At 56.6% G+C, this 18,585-nt stretch overlaps 4 protein-coding genes across 4 annotated transcripts in view; 3 read left to right on the top strand and 1 right to left on the bottom strand.

Annotated features, from left to right (window-relative positions):
• Positions 1 to 124: 124 nt before the first annotated feature.
• OXLD1 (oxidoreductase like domain containing 1) lies at positions 125 to 1,528 on the top strand. Its single transcript, XM_063352519.1, has 2 exons — positions 125 to 231; positions 951 to 1,528. Exons 1-2 carry the CDS (start codon positions 187 to 189, stop codon positions 1,341 to 1,343), a joined length of 438 nt encoding a protein of 145 aa, XP_063208589.1. The 5' UTR covers positions 125 to 186; the 3' UTR covers positions 1,344 to 1,528.
• Positions 1,072 to 4,663, top strand: PDE6G (phosphodiesterase 6G). Its single transcript, XM_063352521.1, has 5 exons — positions 1,072 to 1,207; positions 1,535 to 3,236; positions 4,042 to 4,271; positions 4,401 to 4,441; positions 4,559 to 4,663. The coding sequence occupies exons 3-5, from the start codon at positions 4,123 to 4,125 to the stop codon at positions 4,633 to 4,635; spliced, it is 267 nt and encodes an 88-aa protein (XP_063208591.1). The 5' UTR covers positions 1,072 to 1,207; positions 1,535 to 3,236; positions 4,042 to 4,122; the 3' UTR covers positions 4,636 to 4,663.
• Positions 4,664 to 4,940: 277 nt separating this feature from the next.
• Positions 4,941 to 6,461, bottom strand: TSPAN10 (tetraspanin 10). The gene is made up of 3 exons (XM_063352308.1): positions 6,262 to 6,461; positions 5,333 to 5,913; positions 4,941 to 5,247 (listed from the first exon to the last, which is right to left on the bottom strand). Exons 1-3 carry the CDS (start codon positions 6,325 to 6,327, stop codon positions 4,941 to 4,943), a joined length of 954 nt encoding a protein of 317 aa, XP_063208378.1. The 5' UTR covers positions 6,328 to 6,461.
• Positions 6,462 to 6,703: 242 nt separating this feature from the next.
• Positions 6,704 to 18,585, top strand: part of NPLOC4 (NPL4 homolog, ubiquitin recognition factor) — a 30,385-nt gene continuing 18,503 nt past the window's right edge. Inside the window, exons 1-8 of the mRNA XM_063351645.1 lie at positions 6,704 to 6,892; positions 8,114 to 8,194; positions 10,749 to 10,861; positions 11,754 to 11,933; positions 14,350 to 14,398; positions 15,212 to 15,306; positions 16,544 to 16,667; positions 17,292 to 17,471. Coding sequence (XP_063207715.1) covers positions 6,878 to 6,892; positions 8,114 to 8,194; positions 10,749 to 10,861; positions 11,754 to 11,933; positions 14,350 to 14,398; positions 15,212 to 15,306; positions 16,544 to 16,667; positions 17,292 to 17,471 — 837 coding nt within the window. The 5' untranslated portion in view covers positions 6,704 to 6,877. The remainder of the gene's footprint in view (positions 6,893 to 8,113; positions 8,195 to 10,748; positions 10,862 to 11,753; positions 11,934 to 14,349; positions 14,399 to 15,211; positions 15,307 to 16,543; positions 16,668 to 17,291; positions 17,472 to 18,585) is intronic.

The following is an 18,585-nucleotide window of genomic DNA, read 5'->3' on the forward strand; positions in this document are numbered from 1 at the left end:
GCCCCGCAGGGCGCTGGCCCCGCCCCCAGCTCCCTATTGGCTCCTCCACTCTCCCCTATTGGCTCCTCCCCCGCTCCCTATTGGCTCCGGCCGGCCGCCGAACCCTCATTAGCGGCCCGCGCCGTGCTGCCATTGGCTGGAGGAGCTGGCACTCGGGCGGGGCCGGGGCCGGGACTCGGCGGCCGGATGTTGCTGCGGGGGGCGCGGGGCCTGGCGGGGGCGCGGCGGGGGGTGAGCGGGGAGGGGACATTGGGGAGGACCCCGGGGGCGATGGGGGGGAGCAAGGGGTGCTGGCGATGAGGTTTGAGGGAGTGGGAGGGGGTAAAGGGCGATAGGGATGGGGGGGAATGGGGATGGGAGGGCTGAGAGGGGGATAGGGGGTGCTGGGGAGGGGCTGGGGGGCTGCGGGAGGGGGTTAGGGGGGTGTTGGGGATAGAAGGCTGCTGGGGATGGGGTGGGGGTGCTGGGGGGGGACAAAGGGGTGCTGGGGACGAGATGGGGGAGCTGGGGGGATCGGGGGTGCTGGAGATGGGGTGGGGGGCTGCAGGAGGGGGCTAGGGGGGTGTTGGGGATTAGGTGGGGGGCTGAGGGGGGGTTAGGGGGGTGTTGGGGATAAGGTGGGGGGCTGAGGCGGGGATAGAGGGGTGTTGGGGTGGGGTAGCATAGCTGGGGAGGACAAAGGGGTGCTGGAGATGAGATGGGGGATCTAGGGAGGATATGGGGGTGCTGGGGATGGGGGGAGCTGAGGGGGGTGTTGGGGATGGGGTGGGGGGCTGAGGGTGCTGCTGGGGCTGCGTGAGCTGCTGGCGGGTGATGGTGGTGGGATGGCGGGGTACACAGGGCGCTGGGGGGTGGATAGGGGTCCCTCTGGCCGGTGGGGGGGTGCGGTGAGCAAGGCTGCCCCCGCGATTCCCCCTGGGCTGGCATCAGCGTGGGGCCATCGTCCTCAGGAGCCCCCGGACAGTGCTGGCAGCTGCGGGAGGGTGCTCAGGGAAGGAGCCACGCATCCCCACTCTACCAACACCTCCGGCCTTCGGGAGCTTTCGGACACCTCGGCAAAGGCTGGCGGCACCTCAGACACCCCAGGGAGCGACAGCGGGACGGGCAACTCCCAGAGCAAGGATGCGGTCCCTCCTGCCACCCCCCCGGTCCCCCCACCGCCCACGCACTGCTGCGGGACCGGCTGCCCCAACTGCGTCTGGGTCGGGTACGTGGAGGAGCTGCTGGAGCGGTACCAGGATGGCGGCGCACGGGCCTTGGCGGCTGTAGAGGAGCACGTGGAGGACGAGAACATTAAAATGATCCTCAAGATGGAGATCAGGCTGCGCATGAAGAAGGACTGACCCTCCCCTGGCCCACAAAAACCAGTGGGTGACACCCCCCCGGAGCCTCTGCTCCAGGCTGGATGGTGGGATCCGGACTCAGCTTATTTAAATTATTTATTTGCGTGTTGAGCCCTGGGACAGTGGGCTGGGGATGGTCCGAGTCCCCCCCGCTGTATCAAGCATGGGATTCCACATGTTTTTCAATACAGGTGGTGCCCAGGTCGTGTCTCGCCTCTCGTCTATGGGGTAACCTGCCCTTGGGGACAGGCAGCGGCTCACGCGCCTCCTGAGCCCCCGGATTTCCTGGTAGCCGGATGCTCCACTCCCCCGGGGATGGAAAATCCCCACCAAGGGCAGGCTGGCATGTCCCCTCCACACCCAGCCCTCCCCACGCCGCTGCTGTTGCGTTGTCCTTGCACTCCCCAGCTTGGATTTTAAGCTCCTTCAGCAGCTTGGCTGTGACCTGCTGATTGGGGAGGGCCAGGGTGCTGTGCCGGACCTCCCCGGCCCACCGGACCCCCCTCCCCACCGGCACCATAAGCCTCTTAGGGGCTGCTCCATGTGAAGGACTCACAGAGGAGGCTCCGTGGCTGCCGGCCCCTTCCCCAGGCAGGACGTGCGGGCAGCGTGCAGCCCTAAGCACGTGGGGCCCAGCGGTGTCCCGGCAAGGGTACCGTCCCTGGCTCCGTCCCCGGCTCCGTCTGCAAGGTCACACCTGCTGGGCTGTTCTTCATGGTGCCTTTTCTTCCTCGGTTGCCTTTGCCTCCACCTTAAAACCCTGTAAATGTGGCCCAGCACATCCTGCCCGGCTGGGCTGGGGGACTCGGGGGCTCCTGGCCATCGGGACCCCCGCAGACACCCCCCGTCCTCCCTGGATGAGCTCCCCAAGGAGCCACGAAGCCCTTGAGTAGCAACTCGCTAACGAAACCCAAACTGGAAGCAGCAGCAATTAACACCAGAGCCCTGCTCATTACTGGAGAAGCAGCTGGTTCTGCCAGCTTCATAGAGAACGCTCCCGGATCCCTGTAATCCTATTTGCTGGAGTACAACTAATTGCAATTAGTGGCAGGGGCTGAAGTTCAATTAAAGTGTACCGAGATTATTCCTTTTTGTAATTGCTTTAGTGCTGGGATTAAGGGAAGCTTTGCAGTGATACTGTCCCAGGGACTGTGGTGCCGCCGGGCAGGGGCTGCCCAGCCCCTTTTCTGCCAGATTTTGGCCTGCGATGCCCAGGCAGGGCTCAGGCTGTCCCCTGGGTACCGGCACCCGCGGTGGCACCAGCAGGGACCAGGCTTGGAGGACAGGACCCCCAGCCCTTGTTTTTGGGGACATGCTGTGCCCGGCACCGGGCACAGGCTGAGAGCCCGGCGTGTCCCGGTGGTTTGAGGTGTGTGGGCTCTGCTGCCGGTGTTTGCCGGCACAGCCTGCCTGCATCACTGCCCAGCCCCCTTGGGGTCAACCCAAAAGGGTGTTTGTGGAGAGCTCGTCCCCGGTCCTGGGTGGGCTGGGGGGTCGTGTCCTTGCCCCTGGGATGGAGGGGCACTGGGGTGATCTCTCAGGGAACAGGGGTCCCCCACGAGAGCCCTCCCGTCAGTTTGGGGAGAGGAGGCAGGATCCCCCCCGCCGGTGATTTGCTGCCCGTCCTGACACCGTCACTCCCGGCAGCACTAATCCAGACACCCCCTCCCCATCCACCCCCCCACACCCCCGTCCCACCGGGGCGGAGCCGGGGGAAGGACGTCAGATGACCCCTTTGAAAAGAAGGGACATAAATAATCCTATTACCCCAGAGCAGGATAAATCTGCCCTCCCCGAAAAGCCACTCAGAGCATCTATAGGACGTGCGCCGGCGGGAGCGGGACGGAGGGTCTCCTGCGGAGCGGCACTGGCCTCGGGGACCACAGCGGCTACGTAAGTCCAGGGCTCTGCCTTGTGCGTGGGATGGGACACGGTCCCAGTGGCACTGGGGCTCCTCGTTGCTTTGCTCCAGGCGGGATCCTGCTGTTGCCTCTGGCTCCTGCAACCAGGAGCTGCATCTCTGGCGTCTCCCCGGGCCAGGTCCCTTCTTCCCCGGGGTCTGTGCTCAGCCGCTGGGCTCTGCAGCGGGGCCAAAACCCCTCGCGCCGGCACCGGAGCCATCTCTTGTGCCACAAAACTCCTGTACCAAACCCACGGCGTGGCTGCCGTGCCTGGAGGAGGCACAACCGCAGCGGGATGGAGCCCACGCGCTGCCCTGCGATGTCCAGCTTGGCTGCCACGCTCCATTCCCCCGTCACCCTCACCCCAGCATGGGTCCCAGGGGTCCGCAGCCCGGTTCCCACCATCCCCCAAACCCATCCCGCTGCAAACAAGCCCCAAGGGACGCCCCACTCCCATGCCCACACCGATGCCGACCCATTGTGGCACCCACGGCTTGGCACAGACCCCAGGGAGAGACACAGTGGGGGCTCCGGGGTGTCACATCCACGCTGGGGTCGGTGACAAGGGCTGGAGGAACAGCCCCGAGGGGAGGCAGCGGCTCTGCTGCCCCCAGGACGCCCTTCCCTGCCTTGGGGTAAGGGGATTAGCGGGCTCTGAGCTGGGCTAAGTCAAGGTTGTGGGGAGGGGGCTCTGCTCTGGGGCAGCCTGTAAAGCCGATCAGTGACAGCCAAGGGGCCCCTGGGCAGCACAGGGTGGGAGAGAAGCCAGTGACCCCCCCATATCTCTCCTCCATCAGGTGTGAGGAGCCATCCCGTGCCAGCGCCGGACCCCCAGGGACAACCGCGACCCGGGGCAGGCTGCCGGCCCCGGCACAGCCATGAGCCTGGAACCCCCCACAAAGCCGGAGATCAAATCAGCCACCAGGGTGACCGGGGGACCTGCCACCCCCCGGAAGGGACCACCCAAGTTCAAGCAGAGGCAGACGAGGCAGTTCAAAAGCAAGCCCCCCAAAAAGGGGGTGCAGGGGTGAGTGGGGCAGAGCCCCGGGACCCACAGCACGACCCCAATGTTGGGGTGAACGGGGCCGTACGTCCCAGCCAGGGGTGGGAGGTGTTGGCAGGGGCATCAGGGCAGACACCCTCTCTGTCCTTGCAGGTTCGGCGACGACATCCCGGGCATGGAAGGGCTGGGAACAGGTATGGGTGTCCCGTGCCCGTTTTGCTGTGGGTGGGGAGCGGGGCTCGCTGTGGGCACAGCTGCCTGTGGCCAGGCTGGGGGAGGTCACGCTGACGCAGCCTCTTTCCTCTCCCCAGACATCACCGTCATCTGTCCCTGGGAAGCCTTCAGCCACCTGGAGCTCCACGAGCTGGCTCAGTACGGCATCATCTAGGCAGACCGTGGCCCCTGCCGCCCCCCACCCTGTAGCATTGTGTAGGTAGAAGCCGTCCCGTCCGCACGGGGAGGGCTCAGCCTAGAGAAATGCTCATTAAAACCCAGAACGAGCGCAGGAGCCTGGTGTCGTGGTCTGGGGGTGGCAGGGATGCAAGATGGAACATGTCTCCCCGAGCCACAGGGAGGGATGGACGGGACATGGATGGAGTTCAGGCTTCTGCTGAGGTTTATTTTGGGCTGGATCAGCCCCCCCACGTCCCCAGCCCCACGGTGTCCCCACCCTGGGTGGCAGCCAGCACACCCTCAGTCCCGCGCCCCGATGGGTGCTATGTCTCTGAGTATCTTCAGCGCCATGAGCATGCCGGCAGCTTCAACCAGCACCAGCACGGCCGCGCCGGCCGCGATGCCGCCCACCTGGCCACGGAGCCAGGCGCCGAGCTGTGCCACGCAGCCCCCCAGGTGCACAACAGTGCTGGCCGCCACGTCCCCCAGGCGCAGGACCCCGAAGCCGCACTGGGCGTTGGTGACAGTGCCGTTCTGCCAGGGGTCCAGGCAGCAGGAGGCAGGGACGCTGCACGCCTGCACCCCCGGGGCACTGCAGTTGAAGTACCTGCGGGGATGGAGAAGAACTGCTGTGTCCTCGTGCCGTCCCAGTGTGGGGACAGACCCCCCCACCCCCCGGCACCCCGACTCACGGGTTGGTCTCCCAGTCGCGGTAGGAGCCGAGGCCGCAGCACTGCAGGCTCTGCTGTACCTCGTCCACCAGGAACCGCAGGTCAGGCTCCTCCTGGTAGCGCAGGAGGCAGAGGAGCAGGGCGTCCCGCAGGGCGTCCCGCAGCCGCTGTCGCGCCACGAGCAGCAGCAGCCCCCCCAGCACCTCCAGCCCCGCGAAGGCCAGCATGGCCCCCAGGAAGAAGCGCAGCAGGCAGGGGCTGGAGCGGAGGGCGCCCAGGCAGCCGGCCAGGGACACGGCGCTGGCCCCCAGTCCCGCCAGCACGAAGAGCAGCATGGGGTCCGAGCCCAGGGGGGCCAGGCCATCCCCCCGCAGTGAGCCCTTGGCCAGCAGCCCCCACACCCCCACGGCCAGGGCCAGCAGACCCAGCAGGAGGAAAAGGAGGTTCCAGAGGAAGGCCAGGTACCGCACACACTGGCTGAAGGCGCTGGGCTTGGGGGGGACGGGGCACCACACCCCGGGGTCCTGCTGGGCCATGGGAAGGACCGTGTCCCCGTCATCGTCATCGGAGGAGGAGTAGGGCAGCTCCACCAGCCTGGATGCCTGCACGGACAGACGAGACGCTCGCCACTCAGTCCCTCAGAAATGCCCCCCGTTAGCCCACGTACCCCCCACCCCACAGTCCGAGGCTGTGACAGGCTCCCACACCCCCTTTGCGGGAGCCCCCCCACGCTGTAACGCTGCCTGTCAAGGAGACCCCCGGGGTCTGGGCAGATGGGGAGCATGTGGGTGCTCCCCCAGAGACCCTGCTCCTAACGGGGACCCCCAGACTCATCCCTACGGACACCCCCGGGGATGCTGCAGGCTCCGGCACGGAGCCAGCACCTAGGGGACACGGTGCAGGAGGGTCCCAAGGCGGGGACCGAGGGTCCCGCAGGGCCCCAGCGTTACCTGGGGCAGCAGCCGGGTGGTCTCCCCGCCGCGGGGCCGGCAGAGCCGTGCCCGGCCCGGCGCCATCCCGCCCGCTGCTCGGCGGTCACACTCCCATCATGTGAGGGGCCGCGGCCGACGCTTAAATAGGGCCCGGCAGAACCCACCCCCGCCGCCCCGTTGGTGGGGTCGGTAACGAGAGCATGGCAGGCGGCGAGCGGGGGTCGAGCCCCGCGGAGGGGACACCGTGGGGGTCCCCATGCCCGGGACCGGGCCCCGCAGCGGGACGCCGGCGGAGCGGATTGTATGCGGAACGAAAGAGCGGGTGCAGCGGTGGCGCAGGGGACGGTTGTGGCGGTGGCACCGAGGCAGCTTTGGGGGACAACTGTGGCGGTGGCACCGGGGCAGTGCGGGGGACGGTGGCGGCGGTGGCACCGGCCGGCCTAGGAACCTCGGGGCGGCGGAACGCGGGTGCTGGGGCGCGGGGCCCGGGGGGTGCCGGTGCGGGTGGCGGGCCGGGCCCGGGAGGCGGCGGTCCGGAGCGGGCCGGGTCGGGCGAGGCGGAGCGCAGCGGGCCGGAGCGCACCCGGGCTGACGGGTCGGGTCGGCGAGTCCCGGTTCCCCGGCGGGCAGCGCCATGGCGGAGACGATCGTGAGTGGGGCCGGGAGGCGGCGGGCGGGGGGGAGGGGCGATGAGGCAGCAGATTCCTGTGGGGCGGCGGGGCCCGGCCGCCATCGCCCCCCCCGCGCCCCGGCGGGGCCGCACCGAGCCCAGCCGGCCTCGACGGACGGGGCGTCCCGCCGGGAGCGCAGCACCCCCGGGTAGGGCCCGGCCGACCCCCCCTCCCGGGGCCGGGCCATGGACGGATTCCCCGTGGTTTTGCCCCAGGGAGAACGTGGGGTTTGGGAGCGGGGTCCCGCTCGGCCCCGGGCGGCGACGCCCCGGGAGAAGGTGCCCGGTCTCGGCCGGCGAAGGGGCTCGTCGGTACCGTCGGGGTCTCCTGCTCCCGTCAGGCCGGGCTTTTTCCCCTGCTGAAGGCTGGGAGGGTGTAAAGGGCTCCTGCGAGGTGGTGCAGGGACACCAGCAGCCCTCCGTGTCCCCCTGTGTCCCCCCTTTCAGCACACGTGCTGCCATCTCAAACTGTCTCTGTGTTACATATCAGCGGGTGAACATTCTCTTTAGAGCAACTCAAATCGCTTTTCTAGTCCCCAGCAGCACAAGGACTCTGACGTTTACATTTGCCACTTCCCTGGGCAGTATGTGAGGAATTGTCCCCATCTTTCTGCCCCAAAAGCTGCCAGTTTTTCCCATCTCTGACTTCAGGCTGCAGCAAAACTGCTGTTTGGAATTAAGGCAAGATCACAGGAACAGCCTGAGCCTTGTGTCTCTCCTCGGCTTTTCATTAGTGATGGAAGCTGCGCGTCAGTAACGCGGGTTGAAACATAACGACAGTGCAGGTGCCCATTAGCACCAGTTCGGCGAGTGTTTGTGTGTGGGCACTGAATAAATCGCTCCTGTGGAAGCTCTGATTCACCCTCCTTCTGAAAGTTTAATTCTGCGTCTGAGGTCAGAGCTTTGGCAAAAAAAGCAGCGTTAGTGTTTTTCTCGGTGCCAGTTCCTTGCTGTGCCCCGTGCGTTGGGGTTATTGGTCCTGCAGCGTGCAGACATCGGCCGGCGCTGCCATACTGCCGGCAAATTACTTCCTTCTGCATTTGCATGCCCTGTTGAGGAGCAGCATTAAAAGCAGGAGGGAGGAGTGGTGAGGGTGGTCTGCGTCGCACGTGTGAGGCTTCAACATGGCTTCAGCAGGCTGCGCGCACAGGGTCGGCTCTGTCCCTGTCACTGACTCGGGCTGTTCTCTTCACCCCGCAGATAATCCGCGTGCAGTCGCCCGAAGGAGTGAAGCGCATCACGGCCACGAAGCGAGAAACGGTGGCGACGTTCCTCAAGAAGGTACCCTGAGCCCCTCAGCGCCGTCCCCGGCTCCTGCGGCTCAGCCTGCGCAGTGGCTCCCGCTCACGGCAGATACGGGCTTTACCTCGCTGGGCAAATGCGCTGACAGCAGCGAGGATGGGCACACCTTGTGGAATTATTGGTGTAGCCAAAACCAGTTTTCTCATTGCTGTTCCAGAGGGAAAATAACAAATTTCGTCAGCTTTTCAGTTGAAATTTCCTGGGGTGGGAGCTTTCCTGGGGGAGGACATGTTTTTAGCGTTCTCCCAAAGAAATGGCAGCTGGGGAAGCAGAGGCTGACAACGCCACAGGAAAGCTGTTTGATAGTCAAAGCCTGCTGCAAGGGACTGGCCTCTTCGGGCGTGATCCAGTTGAAACTCAGCTGCTTGATTTGCGCTTTGAATATCATTTGAATGTGCGTTGTGTGCCGTTAGTTTTCCACTATGGTTTTGGAGAGAGCAAGGAAGGAGTTAAGGCGAGATCTTAAAGTGATGTGAGAACCACCGGGGTCTCCAGGGAAAGATTTCCACCCTGGGATGAGGAGAACAGACTGAGTGTTGGAGCTGTCAGATTTGGAGTTGGCTGTAGCTTGTTCTTTGGTCTGATGCAACTGCTTAATCTCTAAAGTTTGCTATTTAAGAGTGAGCAGTTCTCCATTTCCTTCCCTTCTGGAACTCCGCTGTAACCTGGAACCCTCAGATTAGGATTTCTTTGCTTCATAAGAGAAGTACTTTGTGTTCCTGTGCCTGAAGGGCCATTCTTTAGTCAGCTAGATTTCCTTTCCCCCTGTGAGGGAGAAGGGGGAGCAGACCAAAACCTTCTGCTGTTTGTGAGTCATTTGCTTTGTTGGAAGCTTAAGCCCGGACCACAGCAATCCACACCTGACCAAGCGAAAATCCTGATCGGTTTCAGGGCTGGGTCAGAGACACTCGCTGCCGTCTCTGAACAGTCTCCCCCCAGGGGAAAAGCGTTGCTTTCAAAATTCTCTGGAACCTGTGCGAAATGAGCTGCTCGGTTTCAAGGGTTCGTATTACCCGAGGCGACGTGGAACAATCCTGCTTGCAACCACTTACCGTCAGAACAAAAGCATCTGCGCTCACTGAAATTGCCTGTCGATCTGGGGAAAGCTGTATCCTCTTGCTGAGCTGAGCACAAGAAATGTTTGGGTTTCTTTCCTAATACAAGGCTTACTTGAAAGAGAGAAGTTGCAAATTTTACCACCTAAGATCCGTGCATATTAATAGCCGTGGATTTTAATGCTGAAATGTTAATCCATATGGTGGATTTTGTATTTAGCTAGATAGCTGTAATTAAAGAGGCATCAGATTGCTTCCTCTATGCTAGCAATTAACTTAGATCTCCTCTTTGATGACTCCAGAGAAGCTGCAAAAGAAGCGTGCAAGAAAGTGCATTTCGGAGTGATAAGGGCCTTGATAATCTTCTGCCTTTTGTAGCACATCGTAGGGAAGGGTACTGAAAGTAAACCCTGGGGTGCGTTCAGGTTAGAATCCAGTTAGGAACTAATTCAAGCCTTTTGTTAATGTATTGTGTAATTTACCTCCCCCCCCAAAAAAATTGGTGAGATCTGTGGCCTGACGAGCTAACGTTTAACTCTGGCAGGCGTGGTGCAGGGGATGAAGCGTTCGGTTTGGTTCCGCTCAAATGGCAGATCACAAATCGCAGCGGAGCTGACGGTAGAGGAACTGCTTTGCGTGGCTTTGCTCATGGGACAGTTCTGCGTGTGGCTTGTTGGATTTGTCTGGCGTGCAGTCACTGTCTCTGAGCCCTACCAAAGCCTCAGGGAGATGTACTTAATAAAAAATAAAGGCTATTCACTTAAGAATTTAGGAAGAAACTTGTAATCTAGAAAAACTTTTAATGCCACTTTTAAACTGATTGTGTTTTTAAGCGGCCAGATGTGAAAATTGACATTGCTGTGAAGAGGCATTTGACTGATAAAGAGTAAAGTAGCCTTAAACTGAACTGGTGAGAGGATGGGCAGGGAAAAAAGTACTGCCAGGGGACCTGGAGGTGGTTGTTGTGAGGGTAAGCTCCATCAGGAGAAAAGAGGCAAATGGAGAAAAACAGAAAGGAGAACAGCAGGAAGAGCTCGAGTGAAACTCACGTAGCAACTGGTAGGCGAGAGCAGAGCTGAGGGTAAAGATTCTCAGAGGTGATGATCTGGACCGAGGAATTCTGGTCGTAGGAAGATGGGAATGACGTGGCCGGTGTGAGCTGGCAAGGCTGGAGCGAGAGAGCTGGGATAAGGGAGAGGATAGTTTCCCCTCTCTGGTCATGACAGCGCTTGCGTGGATTTAGATAAAATGCTGCATTTGTGTTGTGTGAGTGAGAGACACGTCTGTTTCACCTGCTGGTTTTAATTGCGTGTGTTACTATTTTTCTCAGTTGTCCTGCGCTCTTCAGAAATGCGGATGAATCCCACTGAAGTTTTGCAATAGAAGTTCCCAGACTTGTTGCTTGCTCTTAGCCGTTTTCAGCATCTGCCTGGGTGTGTGATGTGTCTTACACCTTGCCATTCTTCTCTCTCTTTCAGGTTGCGAAAGAATTTGGTTTCAGGAATAATGGGTTTTCTGTCTACACCAATAGAAACAGGACAGGAGAGATCACAGCCTCACAAAACAAATCCCTCAACTTACTGAAAATCAAGTGAGTCCTGACAGAGCGGGCTGAGGGTGGAGGAGGGGCTTTGTACAACGGGGTGCCTCTTCCCTGAGCTGGCCTGATCTCTTCCCTCTGAGCTGGCCAGCATAAGGCAGGCTCACCTTACGTCAGCCCCTGGCTTTCAGCTGTCACCGACTATGGGAAGGGGCAAGCTCGGCTGATGTGCCGAAACGGGGGCGATCAAATTGACTACGGGCGAGGCTGTGGCAGCCGTTTCTTAGGTCAGCTTCTTGCCTTGTGTTTGCTCATTGTGGTGAGGCAGCAGCAGGCCTCCTGGTTGCTCGTGTGCAGCCTGCAGCAAGGTCCCTCGTCCCTGCTTTCGCTCACACGAGCCTTTTTTCCTGCATCAGCGCCAGAGTGTGGTAACCCTCTGGGCAGAAGCCAGGGTTCCTGCCTCCCGTAGCCAGGCGCCGAGGGAGGTCAGAGGTGCCAAATGGCGCAATCGCTTCACGTTTGGTTGGGAACGTCTCCATTCTGTTCATGTCAAGAATAATCTTAAAGTGGTTAAAAATACAAGAGCTGTTACCACCGCGCGCAACTTGTCACTTGAACGTGTCAGCGCTGGCAGCTGCCTTGGGAAGGCTGTGACTTGAGGGATCCGCGCTAGTCCTTTTCCCTGCTGGAGCTGTTGCTTCTCTCTCTTCCTTTCTCCTTTTTCTTCACCTTTTCCCCTCGGTCTCTTCTCCTGATGAAAAGATTTGCTGTTATTGTGCAAATGACCCAAGCAGCAGAAAGATGGCTAGAGGAATAGCTTCAGACTACCGCGTTTGCTAGTCTGTGTGTAGTTTGTGATAATTATGCGTTCCTCCATGAGCCGGGAGGTTTGCTACCCAGGAGCAACTACTGATGCCCGTGTGTTGTTTTTCCACACCCGTAGGCATGGGGATATGCTGTTTCTCTACCCCTCGAGCCCAGCTGGCTCCTCCTCAGAGATCATGGACACCTCTGTCTCCCAGGGTTTGCGGCCTGTGGGGGCCCCCCAGGTGGTGGAAGATGAGATTGACCAGTATCTGATCAAACAGGATGGGAAGATTTACCGAAACCGAGACCAACAGCTGTAAGTACGGGTGGATTTTGTTTCTGTTGATGCATCCGTGCCTCACCAGAGCTTGTAACATCGTCTGAAACCAGCAGCCAGGAAACGTGCTATGGGAACTGCCCTCCGAGCCACTGCTCCGTCCCTGGCTGCCTTTGCAATGTTCACAAGGGAAAACAGCCCTTGCCATTGTCCTGGAAGGTTAAATCGAGCTCTGGTGAGGCGAGGAAGGAAGCAGATACCAAAATCCCAGGGTCTTTGCCAGGAAGGACTCACTCAGAGCATCTATTGTTCTGATCAAGGTGGCCCCTGCGATGGGACTTGTGATCGTATATTTTGTGCTCCTAAAACATTTGGAGCTCTCTAGATTAAAATGAATACTTTGAATTCTTCCCTGGGATGTCCTGGCAGCCGGTGCTGTGTAGAAATACTGAGTTATGCTCTGTGTGTGGCATATTGCTTAATAAGCAGGAGCCTGCTGTCTGCAGTAGCTTCTGTTCCATATGGTCTCAATATGTTGCTCCCCGTTGTTTGGGTCCTGAGGTGACGGGTGGCGGGGCCAGGTCCCCACCTCGCAGGGAAACATGAGTTCAGCCCGAGCTGCTGCCTCAGCGTCACCCAGCCACGGTGGGTGAGCAGCGAGGGTGGGTTTGTTTTCTAAATCGGAGGCAGCTCCTCTGTCAGCGTGGAGACCCGAGCTCTGTCACCTTCCCTGGCTGCCCTGCGGTCTCTCCCTGCTTGGGCAGAGCCGGCACAACGCTGCTTCCCCGTCTTTGGCCCACGTGTGGCACCTCACCCAAGACGTCCCGAGCTGGAGCATTTCTGTGTCTTCAGATCCAACCATTCCTCATAAAGGTAAAACACAGAAGTGAAGGGAATGAGTAGAAATATCCAATGGCAGGGATGTAGAAGTGGGACTTGGGTCTCTGCCTGCTTCCTTTTTGGCTTCCTCTCCATCACGTGCCTTTCGAACCTTTCTGTCAAACCAGGGAGTCCATTTCGCTCACAGAAATGCAACAAAGTCGAGCTTTGCCAAAACTTTTAGCTGCAAGAGGCTTAGGTAAACAAAGCAGCTTGTATTTTTTTGTCAAAGTAATAACACAATGGTGAGTTAATACCACCATAAATCTACACTGATGCTGCTAAAATGTCCTCTGTCTGGATGGTTGTTTTTTATTGCTCATCGTTAACGACGTCCCAGTTGGCTCCTGGCCTGGTGTCTGTACTGGTTGTTGGCTTGGGGCTGGACCCCTCTGCAAAGAAACTTCTGAAAGGGCGTGAGTGAAAATTTTAAAGGCAACCAGGAATTATTTTTCAAACAGAATAGCTCGCCCTTCCCCATTGTGTTGTCTTCCATATGGTTTATCTTTAGTGCTGCAGCAGCGAGGAAGTTTGGAAAGACGTAGCCTTTACGTGGAAAATCCTATCTAACCTTTTCAGGCCGATGATAAACGAGGGAAATGTCACATTATTGAAACAATAAAGGCAGAAACCCACCACTCCATGGCAAAAACATTGTCTTTAACTTGACCACATTTTTCAAAAGAATAAATGAAGGTATTGTTCTTAGCAGGGAGCCAAAGCACAGTGGTGGATATTTATGATAAAAAGAGTGTGTCTGGGCTTGTTCCTGTGTTTGTGAGTGCATATCAATCTAAACACGGAGGGATGCTGGCGTTCGGCTGAGTGCATTAGCAGCCTTTAGTGGTCCTTTATGTACATTAGCTGCCACAATACTTTGTTAAAAGCAATGCTGCAACTAGATCCCATCCATTTTGTCTTTGCAAGAGCCAACATCCACGCTCCTCTCTAGAGGCCTTCCTTTGGAAACTCGTGCTGACCTAGTGCTGGGGCAGAGGTGTGGAGGGAATTTTTTGTTGTTTTGCATTTTTTTTTTAAAGCCATCGCCTCAAAGGAGACGTTTTCCCCTCTGTTTTGTAACTTTACCCAGCAGGTCTTTATCTGTCCGATAAACACATCCTTCCCTGTCTGTTGCAGACCATCCTCTAGTGCCTGATAAAGGATGAATGTTTTGGTTGTCTTTTTGTTAAAACCACACAGGCCAGCCCTGTGACGTAGATTTCAAATTCTTTGAATTGAAACGCAACCCAAGTTGTAAAACTTGAGAAGCTGTGACCTGACGTGGGTTCACGTGGTCTTTCAGGGAGCGGAGCCGCTTGCCAGGGACACGGACATCGGGAGGGTTGGGTCTTGACCTGGGACTCTCAGGTTTAACCTGAAGCTGTTGCTGTCTCTTTATGTGGAATTATCTTGCGGTGACCCCTCTGTAATATTCCCTGGTGGGCGGAGAGTTGCTCAGAGCCGTACAATTGCACAGATCTTCCGCACCAAAACTGTTAGTGTAGAGCAACTTTTACAGTCTGACTGTTGCATTATTAAATAAGATACGACGCTACTTCTCTTTCTGTTTGCATAGGTGTCGCCATGGCCCCTTGGGTAAATGCGTGCATTGCGTACCACTGGAGGTAAGAGCCCCGAGAAGGTACTCTCAGAAGTCACACAAAAAGCACGTCCTCTTGGATTCGGTTTCTTCCAGCATCAACGCTTTTTCTCGGAGCGATGCCCACATAGAGATAGCAGCTCTGGGTCAGAATCCTGCCGTGCGCTGGCAAAGGTGCCGGCTCACATCCCGGATCGCTAAGGCTCTAGGCCTTCATGACCCTGGGTTTATTCTGGTTAACGCTCTGGTTTTCTGCAGTAATGGGTTTAACAGAAAGTGCTTTAGAAAAGCTCCGGTTTTCCTCCCTCTTCACTCTTGCCTGGATCTTCTCGTTTCATCCCCTCTCATGGATCCCAGCGCTTCTCAGTTGAACCACGTATTATTCAGGTTGAAGGCAGCTTTAGTAACGCCTACAAACGTGCTAAGCTAAATAATTTACGGCATGAAGAAGTGATCCCTCAAAAGTCGCTGCGAGCCAGAATGGCTGTTCCCCGGCTCCCTGCCGTGTGCTCTGGAAGTTCTTTGGCCTTGTTTGAGCAGCTGGGCTTTTTGTTTGTTGTTAGATATTGAAAGGAAAAAGCATTTTGCCTTTGAGGCTCGTTCTGATTTGTGGAGCCAATCTGTTATAAAAGTAGGAGGCGATAATAAAACTCGCTGTTGTACAGCCCCACTGTTTCTATCACAGTAGTAGCTGCCTTGAAAATGAGCCTAAATTTTCTTGATTGTTTCCACATTGAGAGCCAGTGGGGTTGACTCTAGAACATCCATTTGTTTCGTGATCAATGTATTATCAGACAGGTGTCTGACCTGGCTTTTCTTTGTGTGGTGTTTTTGGCAGCCTTTTGATGAGGATTATTTAAACCATCTGGAACCTCCTGTGAAGCATATGTCGTTCCATGCCTACATCAGGAAGCTGACCGGAGGGGCAGACAAGTAAGAAAATCTCCGTGTTTAAGGGAATCTATTTGGAGCTTCTTTTTTAAAATACAAATGAAAGTACAGACGCATCTCACTGGAGTAGTGTTGGATACAACTGTCGAATGGCAAACTGAGGAGAAAAACAACACGTTAAAAAAAAGAAAAGAAAAAAGAAAAAAACAACCAAAAGGCAGGAAAAAAATATTAAATTAAATCTGTCTTTTTCTTTTCTTTTTTTATTTTACTGTGGCAATGTAATTGCTTCCAGGTAACATGGGGGGAGAAGGCCAGATGGAAGGAAGGGGGTTCCGTAATTACACCAAACTCCAAGCCTGGGTCTCAAACCTCGTGGAGAGGCACCGCGACTGTGGTGGACCTGGGCAGCTTTTATTCATGAGTGGCTTTTCTTACCTGCAGACGCGAATAGGACAGAAAGATGAGCCTAACGTTCCTCGGGGCCTGATTCTGCTCTGTCCCCTGCTCTGTGTGTCCTCAGTGAAAAGCTTTCTTGTTGTGGGGCCATAGTTCACCGCCCACCAACGGGAAAAGAGGGCGTCCTGCCCCGCGCTGGGGCAGAGGACGCTGTGCTGACATGGGCCAGACAAGTGCTGAGCAGAGAGGGAGCGCTGAAAGAAGTATTTATTTCTTTATGCCTCGCTGGGGCGCACGTGTGCAGCGAAGGATCTGAAGTCCCCTTTGGTGATGTCGGGGAACCCACTGTGTTCTGAAACGCAGCTCCTCTAAATAAAGTTATGCAGAGGTGTAACCTTCTCCCTCCTGTTCCTAAATGCCGCTGGGATTTTTGTAATGTCTTTGTGAGATGCAGCTCAATTCTGTAATACTTTGATTTGAAGGGAACTTCCCTTTGCAGGAAGCCTCGTGCACATGAAAGGAGCTCTGATTCGCCCTAGCAGTATAATCTATTATTTCCCACGTGCTGCGTAAATTATTTAAGCAGGTTCCCGTGAGTTTTCTGTCTCTGCTCTTGCTCGAACGTCTGCTTCGGAGCTGAGTCGGGGACTACATGTCAGCCTCTTGACCTCCCTCGCAAAGTGGGCAGCAGAGGTTACTTGGGGACCACAGGAGCGGAGCATCCCACCAAGGGAGTTTGGTTTGAGATCCTCTGAAGGTGCAAAGCATTGGTGCCGCTGCCTCTCCTCTGCCCTGCTTCCTCTGTGATATTACTAGCCACTTGCTTTTTTTGAGAAGCCTTTACCGTGATAACAGCAGCCGTCTCTTTTCCTTCTTGCAGGGGAAAATTTGTTGCCCTGGAAAACATCAGCTGCAAGATCAAATCGGGCTGTGAAGGGCACCCTCCTTGGCCAGAAGGCATTTGCACAAAGTGTCAGCCAAGTGCCATCACTCTCAATAGACAGGTGAGACGGAGCTCGCAGGAGCCCTTGTGCTTACAGCTGAGAAGGGACTTGACTTTTATTTTTGGAGAGATAACTTCAAGAACGGCCAATTTGGAGCAAGAAGCCTTTGCGTATTGGCAGTTGTTGGGGAAATGGCTGTTAAGGTCTTCAGTCCTTGCAGAAAAGGACTCCAAAATGTATCTGCCTCAGCAGTTTCCTCTTAACGTGGAGGACATCTGAGCTGGCACCGCTAGCGATGAATCTCCACTCTTTTTCCTCATGGGATCCAAAAGGCCACCCGCTGTTTCTTCTTGTTTCCTCTTAAATTTCACTGGGGTTTTTTTGTTGCAAAGGCTCTTGGGGTAAGGGCGCTGGTAAAGAAGCCAAACTAATGGGGTGCTGGTGGTGCTCAGCACTTCCCCACACTCCAGCCTGTGGTGGGTTCTGCGTGCCGGGCAGGGAGAGGTGCTGGAGGCAGCAGAGGGGAGAGGGAGGGAGCAGGTAACCGTGTCCCTGCTCCGGCAGGATTCCGCTGTGAGGGGTGGTGTGTCCCAGCAGCGGGGACTCTCTGGGGAAGGTGTTGGCGATGGGCAAACTGAACGGACTTAGTGGAGGATGGCCTGACGCTTGAACTTTGTCAAACAGAAATACAGGCATGTTGACAACATCATGTTTGAGAACCACACAATTGCAGATCGCTTCCTAGACTTCTGGCGGAAGACAGGAAACCAACATCTTGGGTATCTGTACGGCCGGTACACCGAGCACAAAGACATCCCTCTGGGCATCCGGGCCGAGGTCGCTGCCATCTACGAACCCCCGCAGGTAAGAGCTGGGTGCCGTGGTGTCAGCGTCAACTTGTAAAGATAACGGGGAAACACGTTTTTGCATTTTTGTTTGGGAAACCTGATGCAGTATTTCCAACTGCGGCTCCATAAGGAAAACGGTCCCATGAAAAAGATGTTGTGACTTATGTCTTCGTGTGTGTTGTTGCCACTGAAAGACTTTTAAAACCCAGAATTGTTTTTTGTTATTTTTACATTTTCTTTTGCATTACTCTGTGCTCTGATGATTTAAAGATAGAGAGACTTCATAACAGTAGATTTCATTTTACATGTTTCCTTGATGGGTGAATTTCCAAGGTTGTGATACAGAACAGCTTGAAAACAAATTCCGTACTAGGAAAAAAAAAAAGTTGCGGCCCTTGCTTCAATTTCTTATCAGCTTTCTGGGAAAATTTAAGCCGTTTAATTAGACAAAAATAAAGTCTGCTGCTGTGGTGGAGAGGCTGAGGCTGAGATCTGATGCCTTGGAGTGGCGGAGTCCCCACTAGATGGTGCACGGCACCGCGCTCGGCACCGCCGAGCTGCTCCAGGAGCCTGCAGCCTCCCGGGCAACCCAAAAGCTGAATTTGGTGTCAGAGAGCTGAAAACGGAGATGGAGAAGCCACTCTGCCCACAACACAAGGCTCGGCTTGAAGTTTGAGTTTGCCTACTGGCTGCTTTGGCGATGATCAAAGTCACTTTGCTAAGTGCAGACACTGTGTGTACAAACACATCGTGGTGGGTGATATGTTTTCTTCCTCTTGATGATCTTTGCAGTGTTGCTAGAGTCAAATGCAACAGATTTGTCAGTGGAAAAGAACAAATGGATCTTTGGGAGTGTGTGCGTGAGAGCAGCTTTTTATAATTTCTTCCCTTTCTTTCCAATGTGAGCAGAGCCGTGCCCTCCATTGTTTCAGTATCACTCTTAAGCCCCTGCTTTGGAAGTTCATATGCTTCTAGTTGTGCACGGTAAAAGCGAGGAAGCTTTTGCTCTCCTGGCAAGCAGTCTCTGCTGCGCTTCTTGGCACGGCACCTCCCCGCACGAGAAAGCTTTTGCCTCTGAAACACACCCAGATGGAGCCGCGTTTTCCAGAGCGCGGGGGGAAGGCCTGGGC

This window comes from Chroicocephalus ridibundus, chromosome 14 (assembly GCF_963924245.1).
Source record: "Chroicocephalus ridibundus chromosome 14, bChrRid1.1, whole genome shotgun sequence".
In the NCBI taxonomy this organism is placed as follows: domain Eukaryota; kingdom Metazoa; phylum Chordata; class Aves; order Charadriiformes; family Laridae; genus Chroicocephalus; species Chroicocephalus ridibundus.